At 56.1% G+C, this 24225-nt stretch overlaps 1 protein-coding gene across 6 annotated transcripts; it reads right to left on the reverse strand.

Annotated features, from left to right (window-relative positions):
• Nucleotides 1-414: 414 nt before the first annotated feature.
• SUN2 (Sad1 and UNC84 domain containing 2) lies at nucleotides 415-18599 on the reverse strand. Of its 6 annotated transcripts, none has more exons than XM_069586013.1 (18): nucleotides 18333-18599; nucleotides 14497-14662; nucleotides 13444-13631; nucleotides 12922-13059; nucleotides 12144-12239; nucleotides 11698-11791; nucleotides 10668-10738; nucleotides 8753-8880; nucleotides 6922-7179; nucleotides 6378-6455; nucleotides 5887-5930; nucleotides 5184-5349; nucleotides 4596-4817; nucleotides 4173-4257; nucleotides 3694-3809; nucleotides 3404-3571; nucleotides 2968-3060; nucleotides 415-2039 (listed from the first exon to the last, which is right to left on the reverse strand). In XM_069586013.1, exons 2-18 carry the CDS (start codon nucleotides 14622-14624, stop codon nucleotides 1926-1928), a joined length of 2187 nt encoding a protein of 728 aa, XP_069442114.1. In that variant the 5' UTR covers nucleotides 14625-14662; nucleotides 18333-18599; the 3' UTR covers nucleotides 415-1925. The 6 variants fall into 6 exon arrangements, with proteins under 6 accessions (XP_069442114.1, XP_069442113.1, XP_069442112.1 ...); XM_069586012.1 differs by having other exon boundaries at nucleotides 4173-4254; nucleotides 18399-18591; XM_069586011.1 differs by having other exon boundaries at nucleotides 18399-18591.
• Nucleotides 18600-24225: the final 5626 nt, after the last annotated feature.

Below are 24225 nucleotides of genomic sequence, written 5' to 3' on the forward strand. Positions count from 1 at the left end.
GGCAAGAGTTTGACTCTTCAGGGGACCCACCTCATCCCATCCCAACACAGGGACAAGGGACAAGGGTCTAACTCCTGTGGAGGGGGATTGCAACACTGACGTAGACAAGCTGAGAGTCAGGTGGGTCACTCCTATTTCCTGCTCCACTGAGAGATGCAGGACAAGCCGCCTGCTTCCCAGTGGACATCAGTGGTGGCTAATAAAGCCACCTCCCTTTCTCCTGCCACTGTCAAACCCAGGAGTCACCAGAACAGGGCCAGCCTCGGGTCCCATCTCCCATCACAGCTGAGAAGCCTGGGTTCCTAAAGCTTAGGAGGTAAGCCTGTGTGACATTGTTTAGGCTAAGAATCCTTTCCCTTTTTCCCAAGAGCAGAGTCCCATGCAATGGTCAGATAAAAACCACACCACACACTATTAACCCTGGGCATAATTTATTTTTTGCATAGGCATAAATTAGAATCTGGAGATAAAAAAAATTAAGAACCAATAGTGCAGCATTTGTGACAGGAGAGCGCAAACAAAACCTGGTTGTCTGGAGGCAGGGGCTGGTGCTGGGACAGCACAGGGGGTCCGTGGGGCCTCACCTTTGTTCCAACCCCATCTTCTAGGAACTCTTCCAAGGGCACCCACCTATGCAGTAGCCCTTCCTGCCCCCTCCCCACAGGCCACAATGAACCACAGTCAGAACCAGTGCCCCAGACCCCTCTTGGCAGCCAGGTTACAAGGAACTGCATTCACCCAAAGGCCCCACAGAACGGGGCTAGAAATCAAGCCCTTAGCTTCTCAGTTAAAAAAACAAGACCTTGAAAAATATATACACAATAGAGCAGGGCCTGCCGGGTCCAAAAGCTCCCACCTCAGCCCCCCATCCTTAACCAACCCCACCCCCACCCCCACCCCCGACTGCTCCCCATAGAAAATGAGTCAGAATAGAAACAAGGAAGCAAGAGCTGAATGCGCCCCCAGGGATGGCTTAGGATCAGGGGCCTGATAGGGTGGGGCAGGGCCAACAGTCTACACCCCCCCACCCCAGCGACACCCTGAATGTCCCTCTCATCATGTCACTGGGCCACCACAAGAGCCCAGGGAGCTCTGTGAACACTGCTGGCTGCCCCCAAAGACAGGTCTGGACACCTGCACCCTGGGGGAACGTGGCAAGCTTGCTCTGGGGACCAGGTGGGCCTGAGCAGGAGAGAGGAGCAGAGCGGGCCCTAGTCCCAGCATCAGGAGAGAGAAGACAACTGCTGTTCCCAGCAGAGGGGCTCCTATAGGCTCTCAGGAGCCAGACCCTCCAGGGTACAAGAAGCCCCTGGCCCACCCTGACCCAGGACACACACAGTGTACAGAAGCCCTTCAGGAATGCTGTGGGCCTTGGCTGATGGCACTGGTGTCTGGAGGAGCCCAGCCGCCTTCCTCCAGGAGCTTCATGCCTGGGGACCAGTCCCGACCTGCACCCTGAGCACCCCTCTCACTGAGGGAGGGGGCACAGCCCAGCTGCCCCAGGCCCTAGCCTGTCTCCCCCACAGCTTTGGCACCTGCTTCCTCTGCGCAGCTCCCGAGGTGTCAGTCCCTCCACACGGGCCAGGGGCAGGCAGGTCTGGTCCACCTTTGCTGGACCACGGGCATCACCCGCTCTTCCCACCTCAGTCCCCATGACATGCTACATATATACACCCTCCCAGGAGGGAGAAGATGCCCAGTGCTTGGCACGCGGAGAGCGGAGAAGGAAGAGAGAGAATGGAGCCTGCTGACCGCTCGAGCCGCCCGTTGCACAGGAAAAGCCCGCGTGTTCTTTCATCTCCACTGCGCCAGGGCTCCTTTCTTGCTCCTGGAAGTCAGTGCGCTTCAAGCATGTGCGGGGAGTCGGGGGTGCTGCGCACCTAACCCCAGAGAGGGGGCGTGGCCGGCAGCAGCACAGAGAAGGCCTAGTGGGCGGGCTCCCCGTGCACCCTGAAGCGGTAGATGCAGGTGTACTCGGGGTGGCCCCAGTTAGTCAGGATGCGCAGCTCTACCACCTGGTACGTGGCCATTTTAGGATCCTGCAGAGAGAGAAGGGAGGGCTGAGAATTCACAGACTGGAGAGGAGACGGCCACACCCAGGGCCAGACACCCCCTCTGTCAGGCCTCTGCAGAGAAACCAGACCAAAAATCCTGTCTTCAGGCCCTGGAACAGAGTTTCCAGCTGGTGGGCCAAGAAGCCCCAGAGGCTCCTGAGGTCCTGCAGGGGCCGGGAACGCACCATTAAGGCTGCGTGAGGCACCCACAGCCACAGAAATACGACCTTACAACTGAACATGAGCACGATGCATCCTGAACTGGGAAAAATTCACAGGAGCTCCTTTTGACCATGAGCAGGACTACCTTGTAGGAGAGTCTGATATATGCTGATGTTGAAAAAGAATTCCTTCACCATGAATTAAGCAGCGTTTCTATTTTTTTGTCAAGTTCGCATCAAGCCTTGGTCCTGTATGCTCGTTTTCGGCTGCGAGCTGAAATTCTCTGGCTTGGCAGCCAGGCCTGCCCTGCCTCTCCTCCCGCCTCGGCCCCCGCCCCACCTCACCCAGTTTCCCATACTTGGACTCCTTTGGGGTGGCTCTCAGGTCACCTGGGCTGGAGACTGGGAAGCTATTTCTGACAAGGGCCTAGGAGACCGATGTCCACTCAGGTGGAGGGAAGAGGCCCCTGTCTGGGGCCCAGCCAGGCTGTGCTGCGTGACACCCTGCCGGGCCACAGCCTCACTCACGACACCTGCCCTCTCAGCTTCCCCAACATCCCCCACCTGGAAGGGCCCTGCCCCACACCGCTTGGACAGTTTTCTCTTTCCTATCTCAAGCTGTGGTGGGCTGGGCTGTGGCTTCTCACTTGGGACTCCCAGTGCCTGGCACAGGGTAAGTACTAAGAGAACATCTGACGAATGGATGGGAAAGTAAGTATACCACCTCTGCAAGCAGACCCGAAGTTCCTTACCTGAAAATAAAACGTCTGAATGGGCTCCCCATCCTGGTCATAGGTGAACTGGCCAAGGAGCGTCCCTTCCTGCTGCAGGTCCTCATCGAAGCCCTGAGGATGGAGGGAGGACCCTGCCCTTAGCCACGGGCCCCCAGGGGGTAAGGCCTTCCCTCCTGGCTTCCCCTGGTCCTCTGCCACCTGGCAGGCAGGGACTGGCCTCCTTAGGGACTGCAGGGGTCCTGGGCTCTGGACACAGGGTTGCTGTGTGATCTGTGACGAGTCAGTTAACGTCTTAGGCCTCCCGTTTTTTTTCCTCTGCAGCCTGAGGCAGCCAACACGGAACTGCCGTTTCCCACCTTGGTACTACTGTCTTCCACATCTATGCCCTGCCCCCCAGCCAAAGAATGACCTCTGTCCTCGATAGAGACCCCCAGCCCCCAGGAGGGATACTCACAAAGATGGCAAAGTCCTTGGGGGCACTGGAGATGGTGCTGTTGGGTGACAAGGATTTGGGCACATGCTCTAAGGTGACAGCAGTTGGGCGGATGCGGGCAGAAAGGCGAACCACAGCAAAGCCCTGGGGCCCCTGGAAGGCCCAGCAGTTGCCCGGGTGCACATCTGGCTGGAGGGGAAAAAGGCAGGTCAGCACATGGCAGGTGGCAAAGACAGCCTGCCCCGAGCGCAGCTCTTTATGACCCAGGGTAGGACAGCCACAGAGGCGACACGGGGCGCTCAGGGCCCCACCTGGAGAATGACTCGGGGAGACTGGGAGTGGTACCACAGGGGGATGCCGAAGAGGCTGAGGAGGGCCGTCTTGGTCTCGTAGGTCTCGGAGCATCGAGTACTGATGACACTGGCCCCTGAGACAGGAAAGAAAAGCAGGGTGGGCGCCTGGGGCTGGACACCAGCAGGGGAGGGAGACCCGGGCAACGGGCTTAGCTGCCGGCCAAGGGGGGCTGAAGAGGGACTGCTGTTCCTCGGGACGGGTCTTTACATCTGACCCAGATCACAGAGCGGAGTAAGCATCAGCCCGCCTGGTGAAAGATGGCGCTCTATATCCTGCCTTCTTCCACAGTCACTCGCCTTTATGGTGAGTTCTGGGTTGGCTGATTTCTGCTGACCTCAAGCCCTGCTTGCTAAGCACACGGCCGCCCCAGCAGATGCCAGGGGGCCTGCCAGTGTGGGGCAAGGGGGCCCAGCAAAGGGAGGCGAGCTAGACACACCTCCCGACTCCAGAGCATAGTCCACCATCCCGATGCGATCCTCGCTGTAGCGCTTCAGAGCCTGGCTTACGATACGGTGCACCTGCTAAAACACAGGCGCCAGAGCAGCTGTGATGGGGAAGCCGACTCATCCATCTCTGTGCCCCACTGTCAGGGGCCAGAGACCTGCAGACTGAGCCCCCTGATGCCTGCGCCACCCTGGTGTCCAGACACGTGTGGCAATTCCCCAGGCGCACCCCGCCCCCTCACACCAGCCCCAAAACAAACATCGGAGGCTTCTGCGTGTTACTTAGGTCCTGGAACCTGCCAGGGAGCTGGCTGGGTGGGACTCTGCAGCTCTATGACTCCCAGGAGGAGAGCACTGTGTGTGTGGGCGGGGGGCGGGGGGGGGCAGGGGCCGGGGTCCAGGGACAGAGCCCTCACCTCCTCAGTCACCCCAATCACGCCTTCCCTCTGCAGCGTCAGCCCCAGACTGGCCACGGCCTCCCTTGCCGACTTGCCCTGCATCTCGGCCACGTGGGTGAGAATCTTGCTCTCCAGGTCCCGCAGCTGAGCTTCCATCTCCTCTCGCTGAAGGAGCCCAGTGCGAGTTCCCCCACCTCGAAGAAGGAACTGACTGACCCAGGCAGGGAACTGAGACTCCACCTAGGGACCAAAACAAGGTCTCACTCTGGGAGGCTCACCAGGAAGGTGGAAGCTGCCACTGCAGGGCCCTAGCCGGCCTGGAGTGGGGGGTTGGGGGTGGCCTTGGCTTGCGTCAAGAGGCCAGGCAGTGAGTACAGGCCCCTCTGTAGTCACTCCAGCGAGGGGAGGGCCGGCACATGCCTGCTCAGGCCATGGAGGGAAAGAGGAACAACCCTCCATATTATCAGTGAGAAACGGGAAGAACTTCCATCAGAGAAAGCCAGCGTCTGTGCCCAGAGCAGGGGCAGGAGGCACTCTCCCCCGCAGACTCCCAAGACTGGCGCAGAGGAGGGGTATTCCCGGGGAACCCAGAGGGTTCCAACTCACGTCGTCCCGCACGGCCTGGAGCTGCTGGGGCAGCAGCCCCACCTGGTCCTCCACCGAACTCTGCTTCAGGGTCAGGGCTGCCAGCTCCTGCCGCAGGCCTGCCAGCTGGCCCTCCAGCCGCCCCAGCTCCTTCATGGCGTTCTCCTGGAAGGACTCCTGGGTCATCCTACTCCCAAACAGAAGAGTAAGCTCTGGGTCTCCAGTGAGGGGTAAGGATATGCTGAGGCAAATGAGAGGATCCCCTAGTTGGCACCTGATATACATGAGTGCGAGGCCTGAGGCTGTAGAACACAGCTCTGGTGCCTACGCTTGGCCTACATATCCCAAGGAGCTAGTTATTATCCTGCTTCCCTCCTAAGCCCAGATCCAGAATTCGCTGCCTCAGCTCTCAGATCCTCCACCAGTATGGGCGTCTGGGACACGGGGAGGCAGCCGGCATGAGGCTGCACAGAAAGGATGGTGCACCTATAAATGAACCCAGGAATCCCGATTATCCGGCAGTGCCCGCGATCCCCTACCCCGACCACCACTGCCCCTCGAGGACAGACTCTGAGCAGACGGTCCTGAGCCAGGTTTCCATCATCTCCTTCTCAGCCTGGGACACAGAACTCTGCTCTGGGTTTCTGCCCCCTAGTCCTGTCTGGAGGTGAGAATGGGGAGGCTGGAGATGAGCAAGCCTAGGACAGACGGCAGCGCCCATTACCTTTGCCACTCTGACTTCAGCTGCTGGAGTCGAGCCTCATATTCCTATGAGCAGGAAAAAGGCACCAATTCAAGGACTGTCGGGCTCACGGCAATCAGTCTTCCAGAGCAGGATCTGCTCCTTTTGGGGTCTCTCTGCTTAACCACATCCCCTCCCCAGGGCCTCCTGGCTGTTCCAGCAAATGTCAAGCTGGCCTCCCAGTTGATGTCCTGATGCGAGTCTCACTCCATAACTATTGTGCTCAGGCGTTCAGCCGTTCACTCATTCATTCAGCCTGTTATACTCGGGCCACTTGAAAGTAGCCCTTCCTGTCCTCTGGCACACTCCCAGGGCGTCTCTGCAGTGTTCCAGCCCAGGGGGATTCAGTTTAAGCAGAAGTCAGGAGGCTACACATTCTTCTCCCCATTCTATGTCTAAGCAGACCCTTTGGGGCCAAGGTGTCTCAGCCCAAGAAGAGATGATGAATTGGATCAAGCCCCAAGCTCACTAACCTGTGAGGCCTGGACAATCTTCTTGAAAAGGTCTTCTGAGTCTTGCTGATGCTCTGATCTCAGGGTGACCAGCTCTTCCTATCAGGTATAGGAGACAGGCTGAGGATTCTACTGAGCCATGCTCAGAGGGCCACTTAAAACCAGTAAGTGGTGTAACTGGAATTCAAACCAGGCCTGTTTGATTGCAAACTTCAGCTCCTAGCCTTTCTGCTACAGTGCCTTTCTGGAAACATGCAAGACTCCTCGGTCTTAACTGCACACCTGCATGGAGTGCGACACCCCCCGGGCACTGTGCCAGATGCACTAAAGCCTCTTGTTCTCAAGACCAGGGAAGGGGCAGACAGGAGCGCCTCCGTTGCAAAGAGGAGGAAGGTAAGGCTTAGAGAAGGTAACTGCCAAGTGGCAGAGCCGACTGACCCTGAAATGACAACACACTGCGGTCTCTCTCATGTCAGGGAGTGTGGTGCCTCGCCCCCTCCACCCCACACACCCAGGGTGTCACCCACACAGAGGGTTGGAAGGCCCCTCAGCTCCTGTCCCCCACCTGGATCCGAGCAGCAGTGTCCCTGCGGAGGTCCTCCTTCAGGGCAGCCTCGTGGCGGCTCACCAGCCCCTCCAGGAGCGCCAGGGTGTCCTCGTGGCTCAGGCCACCGCCTCCACCTCCCTGCCTGCCAGCCCCCTGCTGCAGCTCCAGGCGCTCCAGCCGCATGGCCTCCTTTTGCCAGCTGGACGAGAACTCGGCAGCAAGAGCGTCCAGGCGCCGCTCCAGCGAGTGTACCCGGGACAGAATGCGCTGCTCGGCCTGGCGGGGCGGGGAGGGAAAAGCCACAGAGGTGAGGGACTCATGACAAGAGCTTCCTAAAGAGAAATGGAAGGGAGTCCCAGAAACACACAGCCTGTCAACTTGATTAAAAGGCAGGAGCCTACTGGGAACAGAGGTTGGGCTTTCAACTTTCAAAAATTCCATTTTTAAACTAGGCAGTATTTGCATGACTCAAGAAGCAAGCAGTAAAGTCAAGGTCCTAACCTCTGCCCCATCCACCCAGAGCCCTGACCACCAACCCTTCCTAGGCAACTATTTTTTAATGCAGATGAAAGTAAATACAAAGATAGGTTCATCCTTTACTTCCCCCATTTTATAGAAAAGCTGGTTCTGAAACTGAACTGTCTTTACTAGTGATTAAAAAAAAGTTAAAGATGCCACAACACATTATTTTGTGAAATAATAACATCACGGTCAGCGAAGTACTATCCACCAAAATAAATGGTTAAAAATGTGCTGCCAAGTTGAATTCAGCAGGATGCAAACAAAGTTCACATAACAGTAATTAGAGGACAAAGAGTTTTACATCTTCATCGCAGGGCCCAGAACCCGTACACACACACTGCTGCTGTCTGCGCACTCATCACCTCTCCCGCCCTGGACCGCAGGCCTCTTGAGGGCATGGCCTGGGCCTGGTCCATCTTTAGCCTCTGCCAGGATGCAGAAAATGGCCACTGTCCTGCCCTCCCCACACCTGCACCCTCTGCAGTATGGCTTCCCAGGTGTTCCCATGAGAGGTGGAGTCTCTTTCCCCCCTCCTTGAATCTGGCCAACAGCACGAGGCAGAAGCGAATCTAGTCCTTGAAGTCTGGCCTGACTCCACCCTCCTGGAACCCTGCCCGGTTGCTGTGAGAGCAAGCCCAGGGTAGCTGGCCGGACGTCGAAGGTACAGCCTGGCCAGGCCTAGACCAGCTACCCCTGCAGACCCGCCAGTCCACCTCGGATGTTCTCGTCGAGGGGGCCGAGCCAAGATCAGCTGCCCTGGCTCAGACCAGAACAGCTACCTAGAGGACCTGTGCATTCACAAGCTAGTCCAATGCCGGCCCTTTTCTTCTTCGGCCACACTGTGCCACTTGCGGGCTCTTGAGTCCCTGACCAGGGATCAACCCCGTGTCCCCTAAAGTGGAAGCGCAGAGTCTTAACCACTGGACTGCTACAGGTGACCCTCCAGTGCTGGTAATCTTAAGGCACTGATTTCAGTGGTAGTAGGTAACAGACCAGGATATTACCTGACTCCCAGAAGGTACTCAGTAAATATTTGTGATACTGTATTAAAAAGGAAGAAAGCAATTTGTCTGATTTCTTTTCCTTCTGCTTTCTGTGCTTCTTAGGATGGAAACTAACTTTAGGACAGGTCTGAGTCACATTTAAGTGCAGGCAAAACTCCCCCACCCTCCCCAGCCCCTGCACCACGAACAGTAGAGAAAGGAAAGTGTCCTAGGAGACAGGCAGCATCTCATCCACTGGGAGTGTGAGGAGTGAGGGCAAGGAATGTAACGGCAGGCCGACGGCGGTGGGGAGGGGGCGGGTGCTGCGACCCTAAGATGCTCACCTGGAAATGTGGGGATGAGTCTCTGGACTCCCACACCTCACGCTGCCCAATACTCCCCTTCGAGGCCCACCAGGAGACCACAGCGGGGTGGAGCGTCTGCAGCCCGAAGGGATAGAAGTACCAGGCTCCTGCACACAGAGGAGAGGATAGTTACTGGGGCCGGGGCCCAGGAGGCACACGCCAGGGAGCATGGCAGGTTCACAAGCAGCGCTCGTCCCTAGCCTGTCTCACTCATGGGAGCCTCGCTCCTGTCGAAGGCGGTGTGAGGGACAGAGGTTCCCCTACTGAGGCAGCAACCTCATGATGATCACAGAATATAAGCATTCTCACATCCCCTCAGGAATCCTCATCTTTCCACAGATGGTAAGGCTTGCAGGAAATCGCTGTAAGCTGAGGACTGTCCAGGGATGGAACCCAGAGGCCCTGAAGGTGCTTCTCAGTTCAGACTGTACAGCAGAATCACTTAGGGAACTTCTCCAACAGCGTCTGGCCCCACCTGGCAGGGAGTGAGCTTGCTGGCCTGGGCGGATCCCCCCGCAATGAGTTTTAAAAGCTCCCCAGGCGACTCTAATGGTTGGCCATAGTTGAGCCATCACTGGAACAGAATCTACCCACTCAGAGAGGCTGCCTGTGGCCCCAGAGCAGAGCACAAGGCTGCCACACAAAGACATACTGCTTTAGGGGGCCACCTGTTTTTACTCCTGAGCTATGCATGTGCGTGTGTGTGTGTACAAGTATGCATGGTCGTGACAGCGCCTGGAGAAGTCATACTGGCTGTGGGGTCTCCAGCCTGGTAAGATGCCACTCTTGCCACACAATTGTTGGCCTCGAGCAGGTGCAACAGGAAGCACATGACCACAAGACTTCAAGTCAGACCCTCTGGACAGACCTTTGCTTACTGCCCTCCCTGAGCTGGTCACTCCACCCCTCTGCCTTTCAGACTTCCTATGTGCATCTCCTCATGAGGCCATGATGACCTTGGCTCCGCCAACCCCATGAGGGGATGGCAAAACAAACAGATAACACGAGGGAATGTGCTTCCTGAACATAATGCTGTATGATCATAAAGTCATTGTTATTGTTTTCAGAGTGACACCCAGTTTCCACTGAATAGGAACAAGCTGTTCTTATAACAGCAAGGGAATCAACACTTGGAAAGATGTCCTACTCTGGTATAAATTAAAGAAATATAACTTCAGTAGATGCTAAAAGAACAACTCTAAAAAAAAATAATAATAAAGCATGGTCTTTAGTTACAAATTGGTAACTTTGAGCCTGGGGGCCACAGGGGATGCTCATAGGAAAGTGTTATGATTACAACTGTAAAAAAATGTGAAAGTTCAATGATAGCGATCAGGACAACATGGAGCATCTTGCAAACAAAATGTAATTTAGTATCTTGGTGCAAAAAAGTGCTCTTACTTCTCTTTCCTACTCCATTGTTTTGATCTTAAAGACAGCTGAAGCCTTGATGGAGTAATAACTCACTAACCCACGTTACATCCTGATTTGGAATGGAGGGAAAGTGAGTGCTAATGACAGGGTCAGTGTCCCTGCCTTTTACCCCAGCACTCCTGTAATGGGGCATCTTCTGGCCCCATGGCTTCCAAGGATACTCTTGACATGCCAGGCAGTCCAACAGAGCCACCCAAACCAACGACAAGATCGGCGGGTTGGGGCACTGCCCCTTCCATCTGCTGATCACCAGAGGGCCCAGGAGAGCTAGACAGGATGTTGCCCAGGCTTGATCCGACCCCGCCTTGTCTTTCTGCTTACTGTAGCTTTTCAGTGTCCCTCCAGTTTTCACGTTTCTGCTCAGCGCCACCCTCGGCGCATGCTCTGCCTGCCCCTCTGGCTCACCAGTGCTGTTTCCACATGGAGAGTCCTCCCTTCCCAGTGACAGTGGGCGACTCACCATAGGTCAGGCCGGTCAGAAGCAGCAGCAGCAAGAGGAACCACAGGAACGTCTTCAGGGATGAGAAGCGTCTGGACCACAGGAGAGGAGAGAGGGCAGGCGGAGGGGTCAAGAGGACTCCAGGGCCTCTGGGTGTCCTCAGGGAGTCCCTAGAGTGCTGAGCTACAGTCGGAGGGGACACTCTCAAGCCTCTCATCTTGCCAGGGCCAGACTGGATGCTGAGAGCTTTACCTGCAGAGCTTGGAGTGATGGGGATAGTTCTGACTCTGAATTGCAGTGATGTTATTAAAAATAAATCCCGGGGTCCTTGAATAACCTAAAACTGTTATACATAGAGGTCTTATAGGCAAGCAAATATAGAATTAAAAAAAAGTTAATTCCTTAAACAGACAATATTTCTTTTAGAAAAACGAGGAGCCTTTCTTGGTGACATGAATTCATCTTTGCTCATCTTTTCCGCATAGTTGGCTGCCCACTCCAACCAGGTTTAGGGCCAGAGGGACCCTAACCTCCTGGTTCAGTGTTCCTTCCTCTGCCCAAGGACCAGCTCCCCAAATCTGGCTCTGCTGGGTCAGGGACTTGGGGAACAGACCCACAGCATCCTCAGGCCGCACCCGTTCGTGGCTTCTGAACACAACACGGGAAACACTGGGGGCCTAGAGTACCACGCCCTTGATGCTGGGAAACACTACCAGCCGGCTAGAGCCTAAGGCCTGGCCCGTGGGAGTAAGGCCGAGCTTGTCTGACACTCCGAAGTGGCTGGGCTGGTGTTTAGCAGAAGTACCCAAGAAGAAACAAGAACCCGTGTTCTGGAACACTCCCTGATGAGCTATCAATTCAAGGAGCAAAACCTGACCCTGTGTCCCACCCTCTATCAGGCAGAGCCAAGCTTTGGGCGTCCACTCCAAGCTAATACAAGCAGCAAGTACTGGGGAAAAACCCTTCAGAGAAACGATCGCGTACAGGTTTAGATGCTTTACTGGCCACCCCCCTGCCCAGGGCCTTCTGATTCCTTGTCAGTTTCGCTCACCTGGTTAAAACGAAGACATCAAGGAGGGAGGCGGCTGTGGTCAGGCGGTACCAGGTGGTGCCGATCCACCAGTAGAGGAGCCCGAAGAGCCGGCCTGGAAGAGGGCCCATGGAGCCCAAGTGCCACCCTGAACCGTCGGCTTGCGGGTCTCTCCCCGCGGCTCTCCCTGCCCCGACCCCAACCCTGACAGCCAGTGCACCTCTGTCCCCCACGCCCCCCAGTTCCCATCATCCCACCCGCCCGCCCGTGCAGCCAACGCCCTCCATCCCGCTCCCAAGTAAGGGTGCTCCCGCGGCTCTCGGCTCCCAGCGATTATTCTGGAACAAGCTTCTCCCAGCGGCGCTACAGTCCCTGTAACGGAGTTGGATGCCCAACCGCAGAAAGATGGGCAAAAGTAACTGCCGGAGAAAACGGACATGACCACGCACAGAGCGGTCTGCACCCACCTGGAGAGGTGACCACCATCCAGAGCAGACAGCCTGCCCGGGAGACAGCATTCCGTAGTCGCGATCCTGAATCCCGGTGGTCTGTCTCTGAGTAGCCTGTGGGGTGGCGGGGGAAGAGGGAACAGTTCAGTTGTCTTCATGCTTTCATTTTTTTTTTTTTTTTTTGGCTGCACCATGTGGCATGTGGGATCCTAACTTCCCCGACCAGGGGTGGACCCCACACCCCCTGCAGTGGAAGCAGAGTCCTAACCACTGTCCTCCTTAGGAGCCCTGGAATAGGGAAGACGGTGACTGTCTGCTCCTCTGGCTTGTGAGCTGAGACCGTGTGCCACTCTCCTTCGTGTCCCCAGCTGACTCAGGCTGGCAGGCAGCAGGTCAGTAAACGCTGTTGGAGTGATGTGCTCGGCTCCCAACATTCTATTTCCCTCGAACTCCTGTCTGCTTCCCTCTGCTTCCCAGCAGTCCCTCAAGCCACTCAGAACTGGACTAAGGAATCAAGCACCTCCTGTGTGTGAAGGCTCATGGTAAACACTTGCTGGAGACATCAAAACAAGGGGACTGGCCACAGGCTGCTCAGGGCCTCGTGGAGCCTGGCCACCGCAGCCCAGCATATCCAGGACCACCCCCGGCCTGGCTCGGGTACAACAGTGGCCCAGCAGCGGCACCCAGCCAGACACAGGTGCTCTCCCAAGCTTTCAGGGCCCCTCCCTGGCTTCCCATGGGCCCGGGAACCTGGCGGAGCGTCTCCCCGAGCCTGGGGAAGGAGGACGTCGCCTACCTACGTAGTCATCCTCGGAGGAGTAGCCCGAGGAGGACCCGAGGAAGTCCTCGGAGAGCTTGTTCTCCGGGAGCCCATTGACCTTGCTGCTGTCGGTGCCGCCTGTGCCTCTCCTCCTCCTCACCCGCAGGTCCTCACCTGCAGAGGGAAGAACTTGGGGTTCTCCTGGGGCAGGTGCTCCAAGGAGGGAGGTGGTGTTCTTGGGGACACCCTGAGGAGCATCTCTGATGGGCAGATGGAATCTACTCTGAGCCCTTCCTGAGCTCCCTTGAGTCCAAGGAAGGGTGAACCAGGACCCACCCCTCTGGCTCCCAAGTCTGGAGCAGACACGTGGCTTCTTCATCATCTAAAAGGACCTGGGAGTTCAGACATCTGGCTGCTCTCCCCAGGATTTCCAAAGGTGGGGCACCCCTCTTCGGGCCCAGCAGTGGTTAGGAAACCCCCTGTGGGGGTGGGGGTGGATTTTGAACCATAAATTTCCAAAGGAAGCCAAGGCCCTGGAGAAGGGTTGCGGATACTCACTCCAGTAGGGGTCGTCGAGGAGGGAGTTCCTGGTGAGGGAGGCGGCGATGGAGGCGGCCCGCGGGCTGCCGATGTAGGACTCCCTGACCACGGACTCGCTGTAGTAGGAGGTGTGTGCGTCCGAGGAGGGGCCCAGCTGTGGTGCTGGGGAGAGGCGCTTCGAGTTGTTGGATTTCTTCTTCAAGGTCCTGTGGGAGGTCAGCCAGGAGGGGAGAGGCCAGAGCAGGCAGGTGAGCCGACCTGGAATGCTCTGCCCTCCTACGGTGAGTGGCGTGGGGAGGTGGGGGTCGGGTGGGTAGCTGTGTTGCTAGGCAACTAACAACCCCCATCTGCTGACTGTCTGCCAAGCAAAGCAGGTACTTTCCATGCTCCCATTATCTCTAAATCTCACAAGCAGTTAGGTAAGATCAGTGAGGGAGTCAGGATTCAAATCCAGGTCTCGAACTTCAAAGCCCCAGCGTTCTTTCATGCTTCCTGATGGATTAGTCGTTTCTGCCACCCACTGAAAACCCAGAGAAAGCCGACCTGGCCTCGGAGAGCTACTCAAAGCCTCCTCGGGGGGCTGTCATCCGGGCCTTGCGCCAGGGGGCAGGATGCGAGGGGGGCGGACGCCTGCCTTAGCTCACGTCCCAGGTGCCCTTGAACTTGTTCATGTCCTCAGCTGCTTCACTGGCCTTGCTGAGGCCCTACAGACGGATGGATGGGGAGGCAGGCGGCTATGGGTCTGGCACAGCCATCCACAGCAGAAGGGGTTCCTGTGAGGCAAGCACTCGGTTTTGGGGTTTCCGGCCTAGCTTATGCTTGAAACTGCCTCTCTCCACTTCCTGTTCTCTGAATATGAGACAGCCCAGCTTAGAGAGAAGAAACAGCACTGGGCCCTGGCATCCTCGGAGACGTGGCTGTCCCCCTTGGTGTGGCTGACCGAACATGGGCAAGGTCTAGTCTCTGCCCACGGAAGTCACAACGGGAAGAGGCAGCACGGTGAAGGGTCCAAGGTATCTGCTCGGTGGGTCGAGGGACCCACGCGGGCTGGGGGTGGAGGTGAGCCCCTACCTGAGAGGGCTGTCCTTAAACAGCGTGCTCTGACTCCCCATCACTGAGCTCCCTCCGCTGCTGCTGCTGCCGCCGTCATCGTCACCCTGGGAGGAGTAGCGCGTTAGGCGCTGGCTTCGCCGAGACATGATGAGGTGGGCGGGGGGACTCTTCCCCTGAAGGGAGTCTGGGGAGAGAAAGGCGGCCAGGTGAGGCTCGGGGCTGCTTTCAGCCCCTCCCTGGGGCCGGGGTGGCAAGGGTGGGAAGGAGAGACAAGACACAGCCTCCAAGAGAACACACACCCCTGTGCATTCAACCAAAGAGCTTGACATGTAGGCGAGAACCGGGGTTGATTAAGCATCCCCGCCCCACCCACCTGCAGCCCTCTGCACTCTGCCAGCCTCTTTCAAAGCAGGTTCACAGGATTTCCAAACTTTCAAATTATTGGATGCTGAGCTCCGAGATCCAGAATCAGGCCTTCTGCAACCTCTGACACGAGGCAGAGCCTGCGGCACCTGCTAGGTAGGCTACAGGTGCTAAATAAATGCCGCTCATCACTGCTGCCCTGTACAGACTCTCCAGTCCAGCCATCTTACTGGGCTGCCCAGTCCCTAAAGCTGTGCCCATTCTTGTCCTAGCTTGTTTCCTTAAGTGGGACATGCATTCCTTTCTTTGTAGCTGTATCCATTGATTCAGAGCCCCAGTCAAACTCTGACTCCAGAAAACTTTTCCACGGTAACCCCCGCCTACATTCTGCTGGAGCCTGCGTGCCTAGCCCATTAGTGATTACTGGCCTGCAACATCAGTGCCTCTTGATATGATGCTGATGGTGGTGATAAAACACTCGGTTAAATGCCTCCTGGGTACGGGGCTCCTGACATACTCATTTCTGATCCTTATGATCAAGGGAGGTATCACCGCTCCCACTGTACAGGCGGGAACCTGGGGGCAATGAGAGGATCAGTAAACTGCCCAAAGATCAGTAACCCAGGCTGTAAGTGACAGAGGCAGTGTGTGTGCTGCGCTGGGGCCTGGGTCTTTCCACTCCGCCAGCAAGTTTTCAAGTTGTTTCAGAAAGGTGTTGCTGCGTCCCCACCGAGAGTCTTATATAGCCTCCATTATGTTCAGAGGGCTTCCCTGATAGCTCAGTTGGTAAAGAATCCGCTACCTACTCCAGTATTCTTGGGCTTCCCTGGTGGCTCAGCTGGTAAAGAATCTGCCCGCAATGAGGGAGACCTGGGTTCGACCCCTGGGTTGGGAAGATCCCCTGGAGAAGGGAAAGGCTACCCACTCCAGTGTTCAAGCCTGGAGAATTACACGGACTGTATAGTTCATGCGGTTGCAAAGAGTCCGACATGACTGAGCGACTTTTAAAAAAATATTATGTTCGGAACAGGCTGTGGACAGAGCTGTTACATTGCAAATATTGGTTAACAAACTACCAAAACAGGCCGGCGGAGCAGCTGTGTGAGATTACTGTCAGCCTCTACCAGCCAGACCAGTCACACAGTGGGTGGAAACCAAGGCTCTGGGACGGGGCCAAGGTGAAAAGACCTGGCAAAAGGCGGCATTCTACAACACGGGGGGGATTAATAAACCTTTCAGCTCTAGAAACCCAAATTCAGAATCTCTGATAACCAGTGTGAGCACTCTAAACATGGTGCCTTTGTTGGCCTGTGTTACAAAGTCACTGCTACACTTTGGCCCTAGTAGTACTTGTGACTTGCTATCACTTCTAATATTCCTGGTTGATACTTTTTTTTAAGCTGTGCTCCATCTCTCTTGCTGCGCCATGCGGGCTTCTCATTGCAGTGGCTTCTCTTGTGGCCCTGGCTGGCTCAGTAATCGTGGCACATGGGCTTAGCTGCTCTGCGGCATGTGGAATCTTCCTGGATCGGGGAGAGAACCCGTGTCTCCTGCCTTGGCAGGTGGATGCTTCACTCCTGAGCCACCATGGAAGCCCCTCCTGGCTGATACTTAAATCACTACTCCTCTGGGTTGTGTAGCGGCCATAGGCTCTAACACTATGGAAACCAGGATCTAGCTGGTCTGGCTAGAGAATTCTACAAAGTTCTCTTCTGGAATATAAGCAGTCTCATGTCTTGGGACTTACTGGTGTCCTCACAGGTAGGATGCTCACCTGGCATCATCCCTGGTTTAAGCCACGGTTGGTAAAGGGGCCGACTGGTAGTAGCCACAGCAGGAAGTTGGCCTGGGTACTTTTCTATATTCAACTCCTTATAGGGTAGTTCCACCCCTACTACTACCCTCCCTACCTGAAGGCTCCGGAAGCCCACACAGGCACAGGCTCCTCCTCTTAACCCTGCCCGGATAAAGTTGATGAAGCTTTTGCCCCGGGGCAGGAACAAAACAAAAGTGTTTATACAGAACTCAGGCTGCTAAGAATATAAAGAAATATACAGATGGAGGGGGGGGGGGGTGTGTGGTGTGTGTGTGTGTGTGTGTGTGTGTGTGTGTGGTGTGTGTGTGTCGGGGCTGGGGCAGGGGTTGCTGAAAACCATCAGCAGTACACACCCTCCCAGAACAAAACAGTTTGTGGTAACTGCTAACACAAAACTGAGCCTGGGTTTCACAAGATGAAAAAGGTCAAGGCTCTGTCCTTCAAAACAAAACAAGAGGTGAGCCTCTAGGAGCTCAAATTTTTTGCATATCAGAATAGACACCGCCCCCCAGCAACACACAGTTAAGATACCCTCAAATAAAACATCTCTCCCCACTTTTGGAGAAGGCAATGGCACCCCACTCCAGTACTTTTGCCTGGAAAATCCCATGGACAGAGGAGCCTGGAAGGTTGCAGTCCATGGGGTCGCTGAGGGTCGGACACCACCAAGCGACGTCACTTTCACGCATTGGAGAAGGAAATGGCAACCCACTCCAGTGTTCTTGCCTGGAGAATCCCAGCGACGGGGGAGCCTAGTGGGCTGCCGTCTCTGGGGTCGCACAGAGTCGGACTCGACTGAAGCGACTTAGCAGCAGCAGCAGCAGCCCCACTTTTGAGCTGACCACATCCTTTTTTCAACTCCACCTTTCCTGCCCTCATTACAAACTTATATGGCAGTATCCAGCCACTCTTCCGACTTAACGTAGATCTTGGCATCTTCCGCCTGACGTTTTCACACCGCATTCCCTTGTGGGACCGGCAAACCTCTCCAGGTGCTAACTCTCTTCTCCCTTCATGCCCTACTGGCTGAACCTGCGGGAGATTTTTCTTTCTTTCTCTCTCTCTCTTTTTTTTTTAATCAACCACGCGCCTGTCTCTGCCTCTCTGCTCTAAGTAACACTCCCGCCCCCTGTTTGTTTGCCTTTTTTTTTTTTTTTTTTAGAACTGAACAAAATGGGCCTCCTCCCTATTCCCAGAGTTCTGACAGGCGGCGGCAGAAGCAGAGAACTGCCAGTCCCTAGAAACTGCCGAACTGGCACGAAAACGCAGGCACCGGCCTGGGCCGGTTTGGACAGCCAGGTCTCCGCTCCCCTCCTCCCGGGGAGGTTCGGCCCGGGGAAGTCCCGCCCAGAGACATAGGCCCTTTGGACAGACCAGTGGGGCGGCCAGTCCCGGAGGCGGGGGCCCGGCGGCGGCGGCGGCGGCGATGAGTCAGGACGGCCTTGGCGCTTGGCCCTTCTCGACTGGCCCAGGGGCGTGCTCCGGGCGGGGCTGGAGCCTGGCCCAGCTTGGCTGGAGAGGAAGAACCAGGCCTGGGCAGCTCGGCTCTGGCCGGTGCGGCCTGACGATGACCCCGGGGTCAGGCAGGCCCGGGACCCGCGGGGAAGGGGGCGAGGCCGGCCCATCACCCTCGCCCGGCGCGTCCGCCCGCCAGAGGCCCGCGGCCGGCTGTTACCTGCCTTCGCCGCTGCTCAGTACAAGGCCGGGGGCTTCCGAGGCCCGCCGCGCCGCCCCCCCTTACCGCGTCGGAATCCGGGGAGCGGCGGTCGGCGCGGGGACCCGGGGTGCGCGGGGAGAGGAGGCAGGCGAGCTGGCAGGCGGACAATGCGGCCCGCGCTGAACTGCGCTGCGCGAGTGGAGCCGGACGGCGCGCGCGTGGCCGAGTGTGTATGTGTGCGCCTGTCAGTCAACGCTGACAGGCCGCAACCCATTGGCCAGACTCCGCCCGCGTCACCGCCCACTGCCACCGCCCATTGGGCGGTTTGAACACAAAGGCCCCCGGCTCGCCCCGCCCGCCGCGTGGGCCCAGCGGGCGGGGCAAGACCAGACTAGAATCCGCGCGTGGGAGGCGCGGGTGAGGGGGGTGCGATCCCTCCCTGCTGGGGTACTCGGCTGAAGCCGGCCTGACTGCGCACTTGACTCTGGGTCTGGTGGCTGAAAACACCTGAGACCTCTCCTAGCACTGCCTCACGAGCCTCACCCCACCCGCGATCTTCTGGGTCCCAGTGCTCCGCAAGCTGACTCGATAGGGCCGGGGTGCCAGGACCCTAAAGGCATTGAGGAGAGCACGAGGAAGTGGAGAGGAGGGGACACTGACGACCCCTGATGGCCTAGGGCCCATCTGGAGGGGTAGCACGTAGTTAGCCCTTAGGGGACCTCCCCCTCCCCTAAAAAAAATGATTGTTGGAGGCTTATGCGTAATTGTTCTCTTAGGTATCACACTTAAAAAAAAAGCACGTCTGGAAACAGGTTCCTAGAGTTTTTAAGTGATTTGCTTAAAGTCCCACAGCTTGAAAAAGGCAAAATTGAGATTAGAAGATTCTCTGAAATTTCACGGCAGAAGCTTTTTTTTTTTCCATTTTAAGGAGGACACTTGCCCCAGTTGGTGCTGAGAAGGCAAGACTGGCTATCTATTCCTATGCGGTACTCAGATCTGCTTGTGGAATAAGTACTTGATAGATACTGAGTGAATAATAAATACACTGCCAGACTCCAAGGGTCCAGGGCCCTGGTTCCCCACGAGCCAGCTCTACAGGCACAGAAAGGGCCCCACTTGGGAGAAGCACTTCCTGTGCTAAGAGGTGAAACGGTGTTATTTCACTTTTAAAGCGCCAAGAGGAAGAGACTCAAAGTGACGAAATCCGAAATCCGGACAGGAAGATGCTGGGGGCAGAGGACTGAGGAAATGGGAAGCCCTGTGCTCAGCCGGCTCCAGGCAAAGATGAGCCCCCCCTGCCCCCCCACCCATCCCTGGGTCTTCATTGCCGCACCTGGAAAAGCATTACCTGCACTAACAGCCAATTGAAGACCACAGTGCTTACATCTGGGGTTAAGACTTCGAGCTTCCTGAAGACAAGGGCTGGCTCCGGTCTGAGTATCTGGTGAACATGGGATGAGTTAAATGAGAATTCAAATCAGATTTATAGTCAGCATCCAAGCAGGGGAGGGGGCCCTCTCTTGACACCTTGTCCTCCCCAAGGTGCTTAACCCCTCCATTCTGTCCTAGCCAGTTCCAATGGAGTTTCCATACCCTGCCATCTCCATTGCACACCCTGCTTCACTTCTCTCCTGGGATCCTGGCAGAAGGACTCCCTTCCCAGGTTATGCTGGTTTGTAAAGCGAGAGGCCGTGTGCCTTCCACTGGCCACAAGAGAGGGCCATGCCCACAGGCTGGCTGGAGGCAGCCCTGACTAAATTATGTTGACTCTATGGTGAACCATGGGTGCCAAAGATATTAGGTTCTAATCCTTAGCTCCTGTGAATGTTACCGCACATGGATAGTCTTTGCAGATGCAATTAAATGGAAGGATTTTGAGATGGGGAGATTATCCTGGATTATCAAGGTGAATCCTAAATGCAATCACCAGTGTCCTTTGAAGAGAGAGGCAGAGGAGAAGAGGAGAGGGCGGTGCGGCCGCAGAAGCAGAAATTGGAGTGTGTGGCTACAAGACAAGGAATGCTGGCAGATACCGGACTCTGGGAGAAGCCAGGGACGGAATCGCTCCTCGAGCCTCCAAAGGGAACAAGGCCCTACCGATCATGACTTTGGTCCAGTGATTTTTTTTTTAATTAATTGATTTGGCTGAGCCAGGCCTTAGTTGCGGCACTCAAGACCTCGACCTTCATTGGGACACACGGGTGTTTAGTTGCGGCATGAAAACTGTTGGTTGCGGCATATGCGATCTATTAATATTTCCCTGACCATGGAGCGAACCCAAGCCCCCTGCTTGGGGAGCACGAAGTTTTAGCCACTGTGGTCCAGTAATCTTGATTTTGGACTTCTGGTTTTCTCAACTATGAGAGGACAAATCTCTATTGCTTTAAGTCACCGAATTTGTGGTCGTTTGTTACGGCAGGAACAGAAACGTAATAAGGGCCCCTGGAAAACCCCTGGGCTTGTCATTCAAGGCTCTCATGGTTGTGCCAGGCTCCTCCCTCGGTCCTGACCGTCCTCTCTGGTGGGATCTGTTCAGACTTGGGCAGTCACACACAGCCCTGTCTCCCTGTTTCTGCTGCCCCTGCCTCTCTGCTCTCTTCTCCTTCAGCAATGCTCTGCCCTTTCAGACTCCCCTCTCTGTCCGGCTGCCACTCATTTGTCCAGTCTTCTCCCAGCACCCTTCTCTCTTTTTCACGGCTCTCTTCCTGTTCCCCCTTTCTCCATCATCATTTCACAAACAGTGGCAGGGTGGAAGTGGCCGGCTTTGCCCCAGCTGGAACAGGTTCTTGGCAGCTGACAAATGTGGCTGCTACCATGGGGCCACGTGGTGGCTTTCTCCATTGCCAGCCACTTCTGCCTCAGTGGCCCCTTCCTTCATTAAAAAAAATTTTTATTTTACAACCACACGGGTAGAAAGATGACTGTAATCTAGACTTGATGCATTAGTAGTATTCATTATTATTATACTCAATTTTTCTTCTGGTTTTCAAAGAAATGAAAACATTTCTGTGGGCCCCCGAAGGACCCTGTATCCTGGGCGTTGAGCCTGCTCTTCTTCATGGGGAAGTTGGTTCTGTGCTGAGGAATAGCTCAGTGAGAGGGGCCCAGACCCCCCGCCTCTGCCTGACAGCGGATCCCCTTCTCCAGGGGAGCTTCCTGACCCAGGATTGAACCCCGGGCCTCCTGCATTGCAGGCGGATTCTTTACCCTCTGAGCTACCAGGGAAACTGCACTGGACTAGGCTCTGGCCAAAGGCAGCAGGTAGGCATGATCCACAGCCCTGGGTCTAGGCTGGGTGCACCACTTGCCTGCTCTGTATCTGCTCTGTGAGCCACTTCACCTATTGTTCGTAAAATCCAAATAACTGTCCTGTCTGTCCTGTCTGGCTGTGTGACCCAGGACAAATCACCAAGGTTCCCTGGCCCCTATTTCCTCAGGTGTGAGGTCAGGCAAGGAGAGGTGCTGCTTCAGCATAAGGGGCTTTTGCCATGATGGTCTTTGGGAGATGAACGGAGAAGGGTTGGTCCTGGACTCAGAGTCAAATTGGGCTTCCCTGGTGGCTCAGCGGTAAAGAATCCACCTGCAATGCAGGAGATGCAGGAGACTCAGGTTTGATCCCTGGGTCAGGAAGATCCCCTGGAGGAAGAAATGGCAACCCACTCCAGTATTCTTGCCTGGAGAATCCCATGGACAGAGGAATGGCGTGGGCTTACAGCCCATAAGGTCACAAAGAGTCAGACGCAACTGAGCTTGCTTGCTTGCAAAGTCAAATCAGGTAGCTTTCCTGTGCTTCCAGAAGCCTGGCTTCCCGCTTATACCCCCACATGATGGCTGGATGAGCCCTCTCCCTGTCTGCCTCCCACTGGACTCCTGACCCTTGTGCCAGGGTGGGCCCTGGTAGGCGCTCATACGCTTGTGTCAGATTCTCACACGTCAGCCACCTCCCTGCAGCCAGGGCTCCTCCATACCTTCCTCCCGGCCATCACACCCATCAGCTGCCAAGGTGGTGGCGTCTGTCATTTAAGTATCACAGGCAGAGTAGCCTCAGTAGGGGCGGGGGCTGGGCAGGGGACTTTAATGTCTGGCTTGCTGACTGTAGGAATACGTTTGACAACCATCAAGAGACGGTAAACTCAGAGGATCTTGGTGCCCCCTCAGCACCCCCAGGGGCTGTTTCTCTGCCTCCTGAGGATCTGATGTGGGCTCCCTACTCCGCTCCACCCAGTCTGACGACCGGGCTCTGTATTTACAGGATCTTTTATCCAGGGAGCTCAAAGAGCTCCGTCACCAGGTAGCAGGTGCAGTTAAGCCTGTTTTATGGAAGGAGAAGTCCAGTCAGAGAAGGGAAAGATGATGGATGCAGGTTATTGGAACCAGTGGGGCGCCAGAGACAGACTGTGGGTCCCCCGCCGAGAGGGACTCTCCCAGGCAGGTCTAGCAGGTCATCGCTGCTCCCCTATGCCTATTACAGTACTCCACTCCTCATGAATGCCCAATAAACGTGCACCAAGTACCTGCCTGACCGCACCTCCCCAATCTTCAGACAGCCCATCCCCTGCATGGCCTCCGAAGGCAGCAGCTGGAGACCTCCTGTGGCCTGGCTTGCAGTCCGAGCTGAGCCTCCACAGCCTCGCCCCGGGGCCCCTTTGCTCAGGCTGTGCCTGGGCCTGGAATGCCCTTTCTCTGCCCAATGAAATTCTAATCTTTCACGGAGGGGCTCACAGGTCTCTTGTCTCATGAAAGCTTGCTTCTCTGCCTCCAAGTTCCCAAGGCAGAAGCAATGGATCCCACCTCCCTCTGCGTACTTCTCAGGCTGGGTTCTGGAACGAGAATAAGAATCCCCTATGGCCCTCAGAGATGCCATGAAGATTGGATGGGCTGGTGCCTGACGTTCAGTGCCTGTGAGCTGCAGTCATCATTTATCATCCCCCGGTTCCCCTGGCACAGCACCTGGTTATGGGCTGTGCAGTCTGGAGGAAGGTCAGGGCGGCACTGGGGCCTTCGAGAGCACTGGCCCGTGGGTCAGGATTCACAGGCTCACATCAGGGGCTTGCCTGATGTCTATGTGAGGTTGTCCCTCCTGGAAACGACACATCCATCAGCTGCTCCGCCTCCCGTGGGGATGTGGCTGGGGCCGTGATGCAGGCTCGACACTCGGGCTCCCCTGGTGAACAGCTCGGGCCAGTTCTGCAGCCTTTCTCAGCCTCCTCATCTGTAAAATGGGCATGATAGTAATGTGTCTGCCTCACAGGAGCTGAGCACAGTGTCTGGCACAGGGCAGTCAATGTAAACCACTTTTCTGTTTACAGCTTGTCTTTATTCACCCAGTGCCTACTGCGAGCCTGCTCTGACAGTAAGACGTGACCCTTGCTGGAGGAGGCAATTGAGCGAGCATCCCCACAGTGAGGCCCTGGGAGGCACACAGGCCTCTAAGGGGCCCCCATGACCAGGGCCTCAGTATGACTTTCATGGGCACCTTCTTCCAAGAAAAAAAAATGGGATAGAAGCCAGGATGGGTTATATCCATTCCTCCCACGTTTTTTTTTTTTCTGAGTTCTTTTCCTTCCTTAACATTTTAGTCCCCTCTTCTAATTGATCAAAAGAATCAAAGCGTTTCCGTGGCCCTGTAACTGCAGCAGGCCCTGACATCGTGCCTGCTGTGTGTCAGTGTCTGCCTGTGACTCCTCACCCAGACTTGGGGAGTCAGAGAGGCCGCCAGAGACAGTGACCGGAAGGGCAGGAGGAGTAGCCGGGGGACAGAGGGGACAGCAGGGAGAGCACCCAGCTCGTGGGGACATCGCAGGATCGATTATGCCCACTGCACCGTCCCTGGATCCTTCACTCTTGTCCCCTGGGCTAACCTGAGATGTCCTAAGCACAACCCCAGCCAAACCCCCATCACTTGCCCAGC

Source organism: Ovis canadensis, chromosome 3 (genome assembly GCF_042477335.2).
Source record: "Ovis canadensis isolate MfBH-ARS-UI-01 breed Bighorn chromosome 3, ARS-UI_OviCan_v2, whole genome shotgun sequence".
In the NCBI taxonomy this organism is placed as follows: Eukaryota; Metazoa; Chordata; class Mammalia; order Artiodactyla; family Bovidae; genus Ovis; species Ovis canadensis.